At 37.5% G+C, this 14,769-nt stretch overlaps 2 protein-coding genes across 3 annotated transcripts in view; both read right to left on the bottom strand.

The window, feature by feature from the left end:
• The window catches only part of LOC106067079 (uncharacterized), a 242,612-nt gene that overhangs the window by 36,817 nt on the left and 191,026 nt on the right, over positions 1-14,769 (bottom strand). The window lies entirely within an intron of this gene.
• LOC106080138 (tyramine receptor Ser-2-like) lies at positions 5,685-13,746 on the bottom strand. 2 transcript variants are annotated; one of them, XM_013241457.2, is made up of 4 exons: positions 13,474-13,746; positions 11,644-12,167; positions 11,036-11,162; positions 5,685-8,551 (listed from the first exon to the last, which is right to left on the bottom strand). In XM_013241457.2, exons 2-4 carry the CDS (start codon positions 11,906-11,908, stop codon positions 7,510-7,512), a joined length of 1,434 nt encoding a protein of 477 aa, XP_013096911.2. In that variant the 5' UTR covers positions 11,909-12,167; positions 13,474-13,746; the 3' UTR covers positions 5,685-7,509. The 2 variants fall into 2 exon arrangements, with proteins under 2 accessions (XP_013096911.2, XP_055897700.1); XM_056041725.1 differs by lacking the exon at positions 13,474-13,746 and adding an exon at positions 13,357-13,464.

Here is a 14,769-nt window from a genome sequence, read left to right as displayed (position 1 = left end):
TGTTAATCAATGAGTTATATTCTGCCTAGTCATTGGTTTACCTGACTGGCTCAGGCACTACGTATAGCACTAGGGAAGAAGAAACATTTTGTACAAATTTGTCTTAGCATATGGAACATGGAATGTACCTTTATCTTTGTGTCTTTCTGAGTATTTTATTACTATTAGGTTTCATTTTTGTATTTAATAATAATAATTTCATAATAATTTTATTTATAAAGCTCTTTGTCATGAATTTGTTTATTCGATTTTCCCCATAGTGTTTGTATAGAGCTCTACTTTCCGCGATTTCTCAAGCAAAAGTAAGCATTCTTTTTGTTTATTTTTAATAGCATAAGATCTAAAAATACTACACTGAAATAGCGTCTGTAATCTGTAAGTAATACCAAAACGTTTCCAAAACATGAAATAATTTATTCATTTTAAAGTCATTAATGTACTGCAATGATAGTGTAATGTCATCGCTTTCCTTGTAGTGTTCAAACCTCATTCACGTATAAATACAATACATTACGTTATCTTATGCAAGTATACATCCAGTTTTTGACGCGTTATCAAACTTTATGTATATTAAACTTACACGTATAATACATATGTGTTGCCGGAGGTGGTGAGGGTTGCGGTTCAAGCTTTCACTTGCCCCAGACCTCATGGTCTAAAAAAAAATTTACTTTACTTACTGTGTCAGTACAGCCACGGGGAGGCAAATCCAGGGGACTGTAGTTACCTGCATGCATTTTTTGAAAGCTTTAAATATCGGAAATAATGCTTGGATCCAGGGCTCTGCTGAGAGCTTCCTCAGAACCCCTAGCTGTCAAGGGCGGAGTGTCTAGTGTCTTTCCACTAACTAGTCTACTCTAGGCTACAAAAAAAAAGCAAAACCAAAAAAAAAAGTCCAAAATAATGAAAGGTCAGTATGTAATGAAGATTAATAATGTACACACAATTATATATGTGGGGGTCCCCTCCCCGAATAAATCCTGGATATGTCCATTTGTGAACCGGTTTATGGTAATGCCCGGGCTGATTTTGCTACCCAGTCCGCCCCTGGGCCTTGACAATCAGTAATTTCCGCTCTATTCTTTAGAGTGTTGAACAAAAAAAGAGAAGTTTAATTGAAGAACTTAGTCTTTTAAGTCTGGATCTAAAGGTCTATTATTAGAAATTTACATAATTAGAGTGGTCTATACATTCGCTTAACCAGGATTTTGTTCGTAGTGCAGGGGTGAACGAGGGCGGAGTATAAAGGTTCCATTTTTGTTTCAATTTGTCATTCATTAGTAATAAAGACTAAAATACTCACAATTACAAAGAGTCATCAGATTCTTGACGGAGGGATTGTCTTAATTTAAAAAAAAAAGTACTGTTATAAACCTGGTGGTGGTACAGATGGGGTGTGTGTAGTCAGCCGACGAAAATCGCACCAGGCCAGCACTAGACGAGCGGTAAACCGTGACGAGTTACGACGGTCGGCCGAAACAAGTGTCAAAATGAAGGTTCGGGAAGGATCGGCGTCGTGAACAGAGCTCAAGAGCATTACGAGGGATGTAGTCATGTGAAGAAACTAGAAAAGTCGACTGATGTTCCGTCCGGTTCTAGAAGGCCAGTAGGGACCCTATATAAAGAGCGGTGGTGTCGCAGTCAAGACAGTTCAGAGTCCGGTTTACTACAGTCCGGTCGACTACAGCACAGTTCAGTTAATTATCTAAGACTCAAAGCCCTTGAGGGTGTCAATGTTAAAAACTAAGAGCAAGTCTGAAACATTTTCAAAAACGTCAACCCAATGAAAGCTGGCGGGCCTGATGGTACATTTTGGTTTCTTATAGTTATAATGTTTTTTGTTTGGTGTAATGCACAAATTGTAAGACAAATTTCCATACGGACAATACAGATTATTATTATTATTATTACTATTATTATTATTATTATATTATTATATTATGAAGTTGGGAAAAAAAGATATTGAAGATTAATGTTTTTAAAAAAAATATAATCACAATATATCTCCGTAAATTTAAATTTCAAAAGAAAAAATATTAGCATCAAGCTATTTAATTTACAATGTCAATTAAAATTAGTGGTATAATTTTTCACAGTCTTTTATATATTTAAATCCATTTTGATGTACAAATTTTTCTGTAGAGCGTAGCGAATGCAATACATTTTTAAAAGAGATCTGTGCCTTGACATTGAGTGTGTATTTGTCCCTACATTATTATAAATTGAAATGTGTCCAAAGTTTTGAGACCATCTCTTTGTTGTCCTTACTTAGAGGCTTACATTTTCACATTAACTTGAAACGTTAAGTTGTATATAGCAATCACGTTTCAAAGGCTAAGGTAGACATAGTTGCCAACTTTATTTCAAAGGTCTATCTGGTCACAGAGGTTTCAAATGATTGGGTCACATCTGCTAAGATGGAGATAAAATATATGGATATACACAGAACAAAAACATGGCTCTGTAGGTGTTTTTGTTACGAGCTCATAAATGTGCTGAGATGTGTGTCAACGATATTCATCTAATTTTTTTTTTATTAATTCTCCTATCTGCATTTCATTCTTATATAGGCTAGCTATAACTGGTATTGTCAAGGCTTCCTATAGTCCTTCCTCTTCTAGAGTTCCTTTATTCTGATTGTCCTACTGTGTTCTACATTTCTGTTATAAACATTTTCAGTTGTCATACCGTGCACTGGTTGAATCTAAGACTTCTATTGTATTCCTAAATTGAATTGAAATAGAGGTAGATGGCTGCCTGGTTGTGCGGTTTGCGCACTGGACTGACCGCTCCAATCCCCCATTGTCCTGCGGGAGGTTTGGACTAGGAAGTAAATTATCTTCAACTCTGAAGGAACATCCGAAACATGTCAAACATTTTACAAACAAACATTTTTACAATCCTTGGTAGCCCGAAGAAAAAGTTAACAAATGTTTACTCATAAAATACCCAGAAAGACACAAGCAGAGTTCTTTCTTCATTATTCTACAACAAATTTATATATTTTCTTTTTTTACTACTGCCTTTAAAACATGTAAATGGTTGCCTGAATCAGCCAGAAAAACTGAGGACTTTGTAGACGACTAGAAGACTAGATTAACACATGGATAAATAAAAAACTGAATCAATCAGAAAAACTGAGTACTTTGTAGAGTTTGTCTGTACTTAAACCTAGACGACTAGATTAACGCATGAATAAATATAGGAGGTTATAATCTTGTCCGTGATGAAAATAATGCAAAACTATATTATTGTCAAACCTAGTACCGTAGGTGTGTGACCTTCAACCATTGAGTCAAGCAATAAGTTGCTTCTACGTTCATATCATTTAATTAGTCAAATCAGTTCTTAACGAGTGAACCCCCTTTCATTGGACCAGCAGTTCTTAACGAGTGAACCCCTTTCCATTGGACCATCCACTCAGTTCTTAACGAGTAAACCCCTTTCCATTGGACCACCCACTCAGTTCTGAACGAGTGAACCCCTTTCCATTGGACCATCCACTCAGTTCTTAACGAGTGAACCCCTTTCCATTGGACCACCCACTCAGTTCTTAACGAGTGAACCCCTTTCCATTGGACCATCCACTCAGTTCTTAACGAGTGAACCCCCTTTCATTGGACCATCCACTCAGTTCTTAACGAGTGAACCCCTTTCCATTGGACCATCCACTCAGTTCTTAACGAGTAAACCCCTTTCCATTGGACCACCCACTCAGTTCTTAACGAGTGAACCCCTTTCCATTGGACCATCCACTCAGTTCTTAACGAGTGAACCCCCTTTCATTGGACCATCCACTCAGTTCTTATCGAGTGAACTCCCATTCATTGGACCACCCACTCAGTTCTTATCGAGTGAACTCCCATTCATTGGACCACCCACTCAGTTCTTATCGAGTAAACTTCCATTCATTGGACCACCCACTCAGTTCTTAACGAGCGAACCCCCTTTCATTGGACCAACCACTCAGTTCTTATCGATTGAACCCCCTTTCATTGGACCAGCCACTCAGTTCTTATCGAGTGAACCCCCTTTTATTGGACCAGCCACTCAGTTCTTATCAAGTGAACCCCCTTCCATTGGACCAGCCATTCAGTTCTTATCGAGTGAACCCCCTTCCACTGGACCACCCACTCAAATCTTATCGAGTGAACCCCCTTTCATTGGACCACCCACTCAGTTCTTATCGATTGAACCCCCTTTCATTGGACCAGCCACTCAGTCCTTATCAAGTGAACCCCATTTCATTGGACCACCCACCCAGTTCTTATCGAGTGTACCCCCTTCCATTGGACCAGCCACTCAGTTCTTATCGAGTGAACCCCCTTTCATTGGACCACCCACTCAGTTCTTATCGAGTGAACACCCTTCCACTGGACCACCCACTCAGTTCTTATCGAGTGAACCCCCTTTCATTGGACCACCCACTCAGTTCTTATCGAGTGAACCCCCTTTAATTGGATCAACCACTCAGTTCTTAACGAGTGAACCCCCTTCCATTGGACCACCCACTCAGTTCTTATCGATTGAACCCCCTTCCATTGGACCACCCACTCAGTTCTTATCGATTGAACCCCCTTCCATTGGACCACCCAATCAGTTCTTAACGAGTGAACCTCCTTTTATTGGATCACCCACTCAGTTCTTATCGAGTGAACCCCCTTCCACTGGACCACCCACTCAGTTCTTATCGAGTGAACCCCCTTTCATTGGACCACCCACTCAGTTCTTATCGAGTGAACCCCCTTCCATTGGACCATCCACTCAGTTCTTAACGAGTGAACCCCCTTCCATTGGATCACCCACTCAGTTCTTAACGAGTGAACCCCCTTCCACTGGACAACCCACTCAGTTCTTATCGAGTGAACCCCCTTTCATTGGACCACCCACTCAGTTCTTATCGAGTGAACCCCCTTCCATTGGACCAGCCACTCAGTTCTTATCGAGTGAACTCCCTTCCATTGGATTACCCACTCAGTTCTTAACGAGTGAACCCCCTTCCATTGGACCATCCACTCAGTTCTTAACGAGTGAACCCCCTTCCATTGGATCACCCACTCAGTTCTTATCGAGTGAACCCCCTTCCATTGGATCACCCACTCAGTTCTTATCGAGTGAACTCCCTTCCATTGGATCACCCACTCAGTTCTTATCGAGTGAACTCCCTTCCATTGGATCACCCACTCAGTTCTTAACGAGTGAACCCCCTTCCATTGGATCACCCACTCAGTTCTTAACGAGTGAACCCCCTTCCATTGGATCACCCACTCAGTTCTTATCGAGTGAACCCCCTTTCATTAGACCACCCACTCAGTTCTTAACGAGTGAACCTCCTTCCGTTGGATGACCATCTTACGTGTGGCTATTCGTCTTATATTCCATTAACCAGCCGTTCTTTCCGCTCATGGCCCCTCCCCACCCCAAACCATCTCTTAAGAAGGGCTGTACTCTCATTGGCCTACTCAGTTCTTTACTGTAACCCTTCTTCAACCAGCTGCTTTGAGTGTAATGGTTATGATCTATCTTTGATCGATAGAGGGAACCTTTTGAAAATAAAGTACATCAAATATTTCATCTCTAATTCTTAGCAAGAAGAAGACAAATTGTAGACTGCATCATTAACATTGAAGTCTACCATGAAAACAATTCGTTCTTTGTCCTACACAGGCAAAATAGAAACTAGGGATTCTTAATATTTTAATACAAAAAATGCTCAACAATGATGTGACAATGATGTGATAATTTTGCGACAATATTGAGATAATAATGAGACAATGATGTGACAATGATGTGAAAGAGTTTAGTTACACAATAAGAAACACACACAAACTGTACATAATAAATTTACAATTTATAAAGTATAGTTCAATTGCTTTATGGAAACTTCTTCCAGTTTTAGAACTCAAGTAACCAGTGATTTCTGTTTTTTTCTTAGCCAACCATTGAAGATTTTCACGATAAACTAATCAATCTCAAGACGCCTAAATGAACTTCACTGTTGCCAGCTAATTAAATAATAATTGAGCTCTAAGGTTAACAATATAACAATGTGTTTCAATCCTTGTATCAATGTGTTTCAATCCTTGTATCAATGTGTTTTAATCCTTGTATCAATGTGTTTTAGTTCATCCTTGTATCAATGTGTTTTAGTTCATCCTTGTATCAATGTGTTTCAATCCTTGTATCAATGTGTTTTAGTTCATCCTTGTATCAATGTGTTTTAGTTCATCCAGTATCAATGTGTTTCAATCCTTGTATCAAAGAGTTTCAGTTCATCCTTGTATCAATGTGTTTCAATCCTTGTATCAATGTGTTTCAGTTCATCCTTGTATCAATGTGTTTTAGTTCATCCTTGTATCAATGTGTTTCAATCCTTGTATCAATGTGTTTCAATCCTTGTATCAATGTGTTTTAGTTCATCCTTGTATCAATGTGTTTTAGTTCATCCTGTATCAATGTTTTTTTAGTTCATCCTGTATCAATGTGTTTTAATCCTTGTATCAATGTGTTTCAATCCTTGTATCATTGTGTTTCAGTTCATCCTTGTATCAATGTGTTTTAGTTCATCCTGTATCAATGTGTTTTAATCCTTGTATCAATGTGTTTCAATCCTTGTATCATTGTGTTTCAGTTCATCCTTGTATCAATGTGTTTTAGTTCATCCTTGTATCAATGTGTTTCAATCCTTGTATCAATGTGTTTCAGTCCTTGTATCAATGTGTTTCAGTCCTTGTATCAATGTGTTTCAATCCTTGTATCAATGTGTTTCAATCGTTGTATCAATGTGTTTCATTTCATCCTTGTATCAATGTGTTTCAATCCTTGTATCAATTCTCCTTTTTAATTATAAGGCTTGTCTTCGAGTCCGAAGATTAGTGAGGAGAGCAGTATTTCCAGTGGATGCGCAGCCCCAGCTGTGACCTACATATTTTGCCACATCAAGGGCAAGCATTTGTGGGCTAATTACTGCATTGCCTCCAGCCTGCGCAAAGTATTTTTTAAAGTTATAATTGTCTCGCGCAGACCAATACCACTCTTTAAGCTAAATGCAGTTCACAGTAGCACTGAAGTCTGAGACGGTTGTGAACCACAGACAGCCGTAGGTGTTGTATCGGAGTTTCCGTCTCCTAGACTGGCTGCCGACCAAAGCTATAGAGCCCAGCCTGCCCAATGGCCGAATTGCCGACTTGGTGCGACATCGGAGAGAAGGAAAACGCCATAGCTTCCTGGGTCCATATTTTCTTCTTATTACCATTAGTGGACTGACCATTTGTGTTTCAGTAACAAGCTCCAAGCCATGGTGGGACAGTTCCTCCATATGGACATTGTGTCACAAACGTGAAGGCTTAAGAAATGTGTTTCTGCAGTGCTAAAAAGTAGAGAAAAAAAAATAGCCTAGACCTTTCAAAAAACACACATAGCTACTTAACACTACTTTTATTCTCTACACCGGAGACACCAAATAGCGAGCTATTTATAGTTTTTCTGCCATGTGTCAAATGTTTACTATCAGCAATGATATCTTTTCCGTGAACGTTTGAAGAACTTGAAACATTCTTTTCTGAATCTCATATCCAACAAACTGTAGACTATGGGATTGGCGAAACTGTTCAACAAATAGGAACACAGAAATAGTTGATATAGAGCCAATGAGGCGCCTTCAAGTGCAGCAACTTTTTTAGGGGAGATTGCAAGAAAAACATTGAGGCCCAGAAAAGGAAGAAATCCAACGAAAAATACCAAGGTTACGATAAACATCATCAAAGAAGTCCTTCCAAACAGACGTCTTTGTTTATTGGAGGCTTTCTGTAGACCTGTCTTATTCTTATTGATAGATTCTTTGTGAGCTGTTCCCAATTCTTGCATCTTTTTTCTGTGTAGTTCAAAAAATTTGGCGTTTTTGTAGCTTAGTATTTTATTAATTTGAGTGTCTGCAGTATAGGTGTTTTTGTTTTCTGACTTAATGACTTTTTTGGTAGCCAATTCTACATCCCGATCTGATTTAGAGTAGCCAGAATTTTCATCAGCGTGATTTGCGATCTCATTCGTTGGTTTATTTTTAATATTTTCAACCATGGCTATTTCAATATTACCATCACTGCTTTCTGCTACCACCTCCGTATCAGAAGTATCGGAAGTACCTCCCGTTCTAGAGTAAGTATATTTTTCATCACTGGAAAGTGTGCATGAGTCTGTTGATTTGTCCGACTTGCCAGATGGTTTAGGTTGAACTTTGGTTAAAGCATCGCGCTGTTTCCATGTTGTACGTCCAATCATAACGTAAAAGACTGTGATTAATGAACTGCACACTAGAAACAGCAAAATAAACAACCCAGAATTCAGACGTGGCCATATTGTTTTAACATAGCTGTCATCTACTTGACAATAACTTCCACTTATGTTTCTGTTGGGTGTTTCTTTGGTTTGGGTTCCATGTATGATTCCATAGGGTATGGAGATTAGGAATGCGCTTAGTGCCAGTATAACACTGATGATTTTCGCTTGTTTTATGGTAACTTGTTTACCAAAGGGATGACACACCATCTTATACCTGGGCAAATAAGAAATGCATTGAAAATCAATAATACAATAAGGTTTTAAAGTTTTAATTATTTAAAAGCAATTTTTTTTAACTTGAAATGTAACTATTATTCATCTAAATTAATAAGAATAAAACATTTTGATGTATTATCTATTATGCGAAAATATAAATAATCTCTTCCTCTCTCTCTATATATATATATATGCGGGACACAAAAAAAAAGTCATGAAAAGATAACTCTTTTATTTCTGCAAAGCATACTAGGGTTACCCCACGTACCTTTCGCGGCGACAGAGACACAGCTCAGAAAAAAGGGTTGAGGGGAGAACAAGTAATCTTTCTTTTTATACATTCTATATTTGACTACATTTTTTTACCTTTACCTATCCCTTAGTGTGTTGGACCGTTGGGGCACCATGTAAGATTTGTCGACTGTCTTTCTCCATTCCTCCCTGTCTTTTGCCTTGTTTAAAACCTCTATCAATGGTAAGCCCTTCCATTCTTTTATGTTGTCCTCCCATCGCTTTCTATGTCTGCCTCTTCTTCTTTTTCCTGGTATTGATCCCTGAAGGAATGGTCTTTGCGAGCCACGTGGATCTTGTAATATGGCCATATATTTTAAGCTTGCGTTTCTTTACAATAGTTAGCAGGTCATTATGTGGCCATGAACAGGGAGCGCATCAGTCTGATTTTGGTGCCGAGGGCCAAGCCCTTGTCTTTCCAAATTATTTTTAGTTTTTAAAGCGCTGCTGTGAACTGTGCTATTTGAGCCAGTAGTTCGGGTTTTGTTCCCTCATCTGAGACAATAGCTCCGATGTATTTGAAGCTGTTAACACTAGTCAGCTTTTCATCTCCAATACTGATGTCCTTTTTAATGCCCTGTTGACTATTGGTCATAATTTGTTTTTTTTCTCGGCATTTGTTTGCATACCATATGCTGCGGAAGTCTTGTCAATGGCATGAGTAAATGCGCATCACAAGGTCAGCTAGTTCTTCTTCTGTCCCTGCTAGGCCGTCAATGTCATCTGCGAAGCGCAAGTTAGTTCTTCTTCTTCCTTCAATGCTAACAGTACCTTCATAGCCCTCGAGAGCATCTTCCATTATCCTTTCAAGGAAGATATTGAAAAGTGTTGGTGAAAGTAGGCAGCCTTGTCTTACTCCAACTGTGATTTTGAACCAGTTCCCAATATTATTATTGAAGTACACCGCACTGGTGGCATCCTTGTAGAGGTTCTGGATAACTTTGATTATGTTTTTATTAATGTTGTACTTTTCCATTGTCGCCCATACTCTATCGAAAGCTTTCTTAAAATCATTAAAGACATGGAAAAGATTCTCTTGGAGATATTTTTCACAGAGTATTCTGAGGTTTAGAATTTGTTCTGTTGTGCTATAACCTTGTCTAAAACCTGCTTGTTCTTCTGATATGATGTTGTCTGCTATCGGTTTTAGCTGGTTTAATATCATTTGTAACAGTACTTTGCTGGGATGGCTTATGAGGCTGATGGTGCGATAGTATTGACAGAGTTGTAAATTGCCTTTCTTTGGAAGGGTTATGATGAGTGATTGGGTCCAGGGTTTGGGCCATTCACCTGACTGACAGATCTGGTTGCAAAACGTATAGAATTTCTCCTCCCACCTGACTACATTTATGTGTGTATTGTTTTATCAAGTCAATATCTGGTGTCATTAACATAGTTGCATGTTTTTTATGTAGTTTTGTTTTGATTTTACCCTTTCGTATTGCCCTTCGTTTCCTAACCATGGCCACGGTTTCACATATATTACGTGGAGTTAACAGGTCTGTCAATGTAGTCCAAATTCCTGCATCAGTTAACTTTTTTTTTTATATCAGTTTTATATAAGTTGCATATTTCTGGACGAAACTGTTGCTCTTTTAAATTCGCAAGATGGCTGTAAGCTTTGTTTGCGAACATTGGGATAACTATGGCGACGCCCTGTCCGTTTTTTTTTACTCACGGAAGCACAGTCATACCTCTGCTCAACATACGCTGCCTTCATGAATATTTCCCGCAAATAGCGGCGTATGCTACGTCGCGGGAGGACTAGTAATTAATAAATAATTATAGTTTTTATATAATGCTACTTTCAAGCTTATGCTCAGATCGCTGTGGTCCAATCTCATTTGTGTACCAGTGTGTGGGGGGGAGGGGGTATCTGGGAGAAGGTTTTCCCTGATGCCTATAGGTGCTCAATAAACAAAACTCTGGTCGAGTCAGGTGTCGAGCCTCAAGCCCTCTTTATAGATAGCCAAGCCAAGCCATGTTCTAGCGTACATAGCCTCTTGACCACTCTTCCCACAAAAACAATAACATAATTGATTGGTCGACACGATGTTCCCACGTTTGAACCCTTACCGCTGCCATCCATTTCCAAAGACGTTTGGGGTAGCAGGAATTAATTTTATTTCGGAAGAAACCCTGGAACTTTTAAAATAAACAAACAAATAGGAGCTTTTTAATGAGACCGTACCTTGTAGTTGCTATAGCCACCAAGATAAATGCAGAAGTGACGACAAATGAAGAGTTTAAATATTTTTGTACTTTGCATAATGTTGGCTTGTCGGAATCCCACATATCAGACAGTTCGTGGAGCTTGGCTGGGAAGGAAATTTAATACACAAAGAACTATACAATTTATATTTATATAACTATTTTAAGACCCTTTTACATTTCATTAGTGAAAACTAAAGCTTGTCTAATACATATTGTAACTTTTTTTCTTACTAACACGAATGTTATGACATAATGTTTTTTTATGTCTATAAATGCTGATAGAAAGCGCCGCACTAAAAAATGTAATTGAAAAATAATTTATGAATGCATTGTTTAACACAAATTGCAAAAAAACTCATTGACCTGCTAATAATAAATAAAAAAATCTTAGATTTTAAAATTCCTGCATACATTTTTAAGTCTATGTATAAAATTCTACATTTGTTCAATGTTCAACTGACTTCCTCTCAACAGGACATTATTACAAGTTACAATTTAGTCCTAAAACTTACTTTCGTTTTGAAAATTTAAGTCTAGTTCTATTAGCGATGAGTTCTATTGAAATAAACTTAGCCATAAACTAACCTGGCATAACGAATAAGTTGGTGAGTAGGTCAAATATAGCCATGCTCACAATGAAGATTCTTAGCGGAGTTCTGATCAGTTTCGTAGAGTAGACAACAATGACCAGGCAGTTCCCCACACAGCCAACAACAATGAACACTGCCAGATACAAATACGTTGGTATGAAGGCAATATTTGATTGACGTTGTAACAATAACAGGTACTCTTGTATTTCTTCCTTTGTGTAATAGTCTGACTCATTACTTTGTAAGGTTGGTGTTGACATCTTTAGAAATGATTCAATCCTAGTACTTCCTTAAGATTGATTTCTTGAAATGCTCAATAATAAAATGTTCCTTTTAAAAATCATAACATGTATAGAAAAATACAATAATAGTCCTAATGGATTTTTTTCTTTTACATAAAAAGTCGCTAAACTCGCTTTGTGAAACTCTTGTAAAAACAAACAAACTAGTACTTGGCACACTTCCCCACTTCAGATTTCTCCTACTGGTCACTGTATCAAATTACATCCGTGTTCTGATCTGTGAAAAAGAAAGCACAAATAGTAATGTTTTAGCTTTTTAACCACTTTATTTACGCTAATTTGTATAAGATGAAATAAAGTAATTAGTACAAAATAAAATCTCTAAGGACATTCAGCTTAGAATGCTCAGACATATGACAATCATTTAGTCACATCAGTTTCATGGAGGGGGGGGGGGGAATGCTGTGGGGACAACATCGTTCCGACCAGCGATAATGCCGTTTTTCTTCGAAATGAACCATACACGTTTTAAGACTGAAGGGGGCCAATTCTATTCACTTAAATGTTGTTTCTAAATGCTACATACACGGAAGAACATTTTATACACGTAGATATTACCAAGAAATAAAATCAGTATAGAAAACAAAGATAAGCGCTAGACTTCTTATTTAACAAGAAAGAAACAAAGACAATTTAAGGTATAGGAATTTAAGACTTATGATAATTTGATTTGCATACAACATAATCTGGAAAAAAAAACGTAAGATAATTTGGTGTTCATGAGCAAGAAATATCGACAGAAAATATGATGATCTGGGATTTATGAATAAATTATACATGAGACTATATAAGATAATATAGATTTATGAAAAACAGATAATCCGAGAAAATATAAAAAAAAAATTGGGGTCCAGGAGCAACATATAATGTGAGAAAATATTAGTTAACTGGGGTCTAGGCAACATATAGTCTGAGAAAATATAAAATAATTGGGGCCTAGGAGCAACAGATAATCTGAGAAAAAAATAAAATAATTGATGCCTAGGAGCAACAGATAATCTGAGAAAATATAAGATACTTGGGGTCTAGGGGCAGCACATAATCTGAGAAAATATAAGATACTTGGGGTCTAGGGGCAGAACATAATCTGAGAAAATATAAGATACTTGGGTTCTAGGGGCAGAACATAATCTGAGAAAATATAAGATAATTAGGAGTTTATGAACTATAACAATAACGTTTGTAGTAGTTGTCTCTGTCCGTAGGACTAACAAATAACAAATTTTCTAAATAAATCTTGATCATGTAAGCTATGTAAACGATTACAATTTCAAATACTTTGTACTAGATATGTACTAGCTGTATAGGCCTACTAGCTGTGTATTCGCTGTGTACTCAGTGTGTACTAGTTGTGTACTAACTGTGTACTAGCTGTGTAAGTATTTGTGTACTAGCTGTATACTCACTGTGTAGGCTTACTAGCTGTGTACTAGCTGTGAACTCAATGTGTACTAGCTGTGTACTAGTTGTGTACTCACTGTTTACTAGCTGTGTAAGTAATTGTGTACTAGCTGTGTACTCACCTAGCGTCCAGTTGTTCAAATGCTCTATTCTACCACCCAGACATACACTACTCACTTGGCAGTCAAGTTGCCACAACCACTCTTTTGTTTCCTGAGTAGGCGGGAGTGTCCTGGAGTGTCCCGGATATTTGTGCTCAGATATTTATGTCCATAGAAAAAGGAACAAGCAAACTATGTATTTACATGAAATACAATTCCTGGTAAGTTCTACAGATGCCCTACAACTTTGTAATAACAATCTGTCAGTCTGTTAAACATTGTCAACACGTTATTTCTCCCTCTCCAATTCTCTGATCCAGTTGAAACTTGACACATTCATATAGTGTACCCAGAGACATAAATAAATATAGACTGGCCGAAGGAAGTAACTTCATGTAACTTGAAAACATGTATATCTATTGTATTCGGAATTCCGAATTATGAAAAATTGCATGATCTTCATTCTTAGAGATTAAACAAAACTACACTGCCTCCTTATTTACAATATATATAGGTGTGTGGCTGAAATAGATATGAATACTTAACTTTTATACTGCTCATAAATGCTGTATAATAAAGTACACAAAATTGCAAGTCACAAATTTTCGTTTCATAAAACTCTTTAATCGGCCAGTCTATATTTATTTATGTCTATGTTTGTACCTAACAAAACATGAAACAATAAAAACATTAACCAATGAGTCAATTAATTATTGGTAATTAATACTTGAAAAATGGCAATAATCTACATTACTAAGAGAAATATTGTAAATGTTGTGTTCTTCCTCTTAGTTAAGCTTATGTGTGTTTCTATTTGGCTTGTGTTATGACTGTACATCGTCCCCACTTTCAGGCAACATTGACCTAGGTTAGTATCAACGTAAGACATGATGCAATGAGACGACCTAGAGGTAGCAAGGACAATGGTAAAAAAGTGCCTCTAAAGTGAGCTACAAGTGAATAAAACATAGCTTATCTACACGTCCATTATCTATGTACACAGGATACCCCGAAAAGCTAGATCTAACTATTATTACTTTTCCCGCCATGTATGGAAATATCCACTCCTTCCTTGTTCTGTACCCCGGATCTACCAATTAAGCCTATTTGCATGTTAGCCTGAAACAAAAAGAGAAAACACTCATTTTGTTAGTGTGTTTGTGTTCAAAGTTTTATTAAATATCCGCTATTGCATTTCTGAACATTTTAAGGCCAAGTTTGTGGTACTGGCAGTTTGTCATACTCCTTTATAAATTGTTTGTTCGCAGGCGAAATTCCATTCATTGATGTTTCTTTAGTCAGATGTGTGTTATTTCT

The sequence above is a fragment of the Biomphalaria glabrata genome, chromosome 9, assembly GCF_947242115.1.
Source record: "Biomphalaria glabrata chromosome 9, xgBioGlab47.1, whole genome shotgun sequence".
Classification (NCBI taxonomy): domain Eukaryota; kingdom Metazoa; phylum Mollusca; class Gastropoda; family Planorbidae; genus Biomphalaria; species Biomphalaria glabrata.
The sequence above is the reverse complement of the archived record's forward strand: the minus strand, read 5'-3'. Positions and strand labels throughout refer to the sequence as shown.

Bases quoted from the DNA above. Each gene is read 5' to 3' on its own strand.
- LOC106080138 (XM_013241457.2), bottom strand. From the start codon at position 11,908: ATGTCAACACCAACCTTACAAAGTAATGAGTCAGACTATTACACAAAG. The intron at 11,163-11,643 runs GTTAGTTTATGG...TTTCCTTCCCAG, and splicing joins CAACTTATTCGTTATGCCAG to CCAAGCTCCACGAACTGTCT. The intron at 8,552-11,035 runs GTACGGTCTCAT...TTATTTGCCCAG, and splicing joins GTGGCTATAGCAACTACAAG to GTATAAGATGGTGTGTCATC.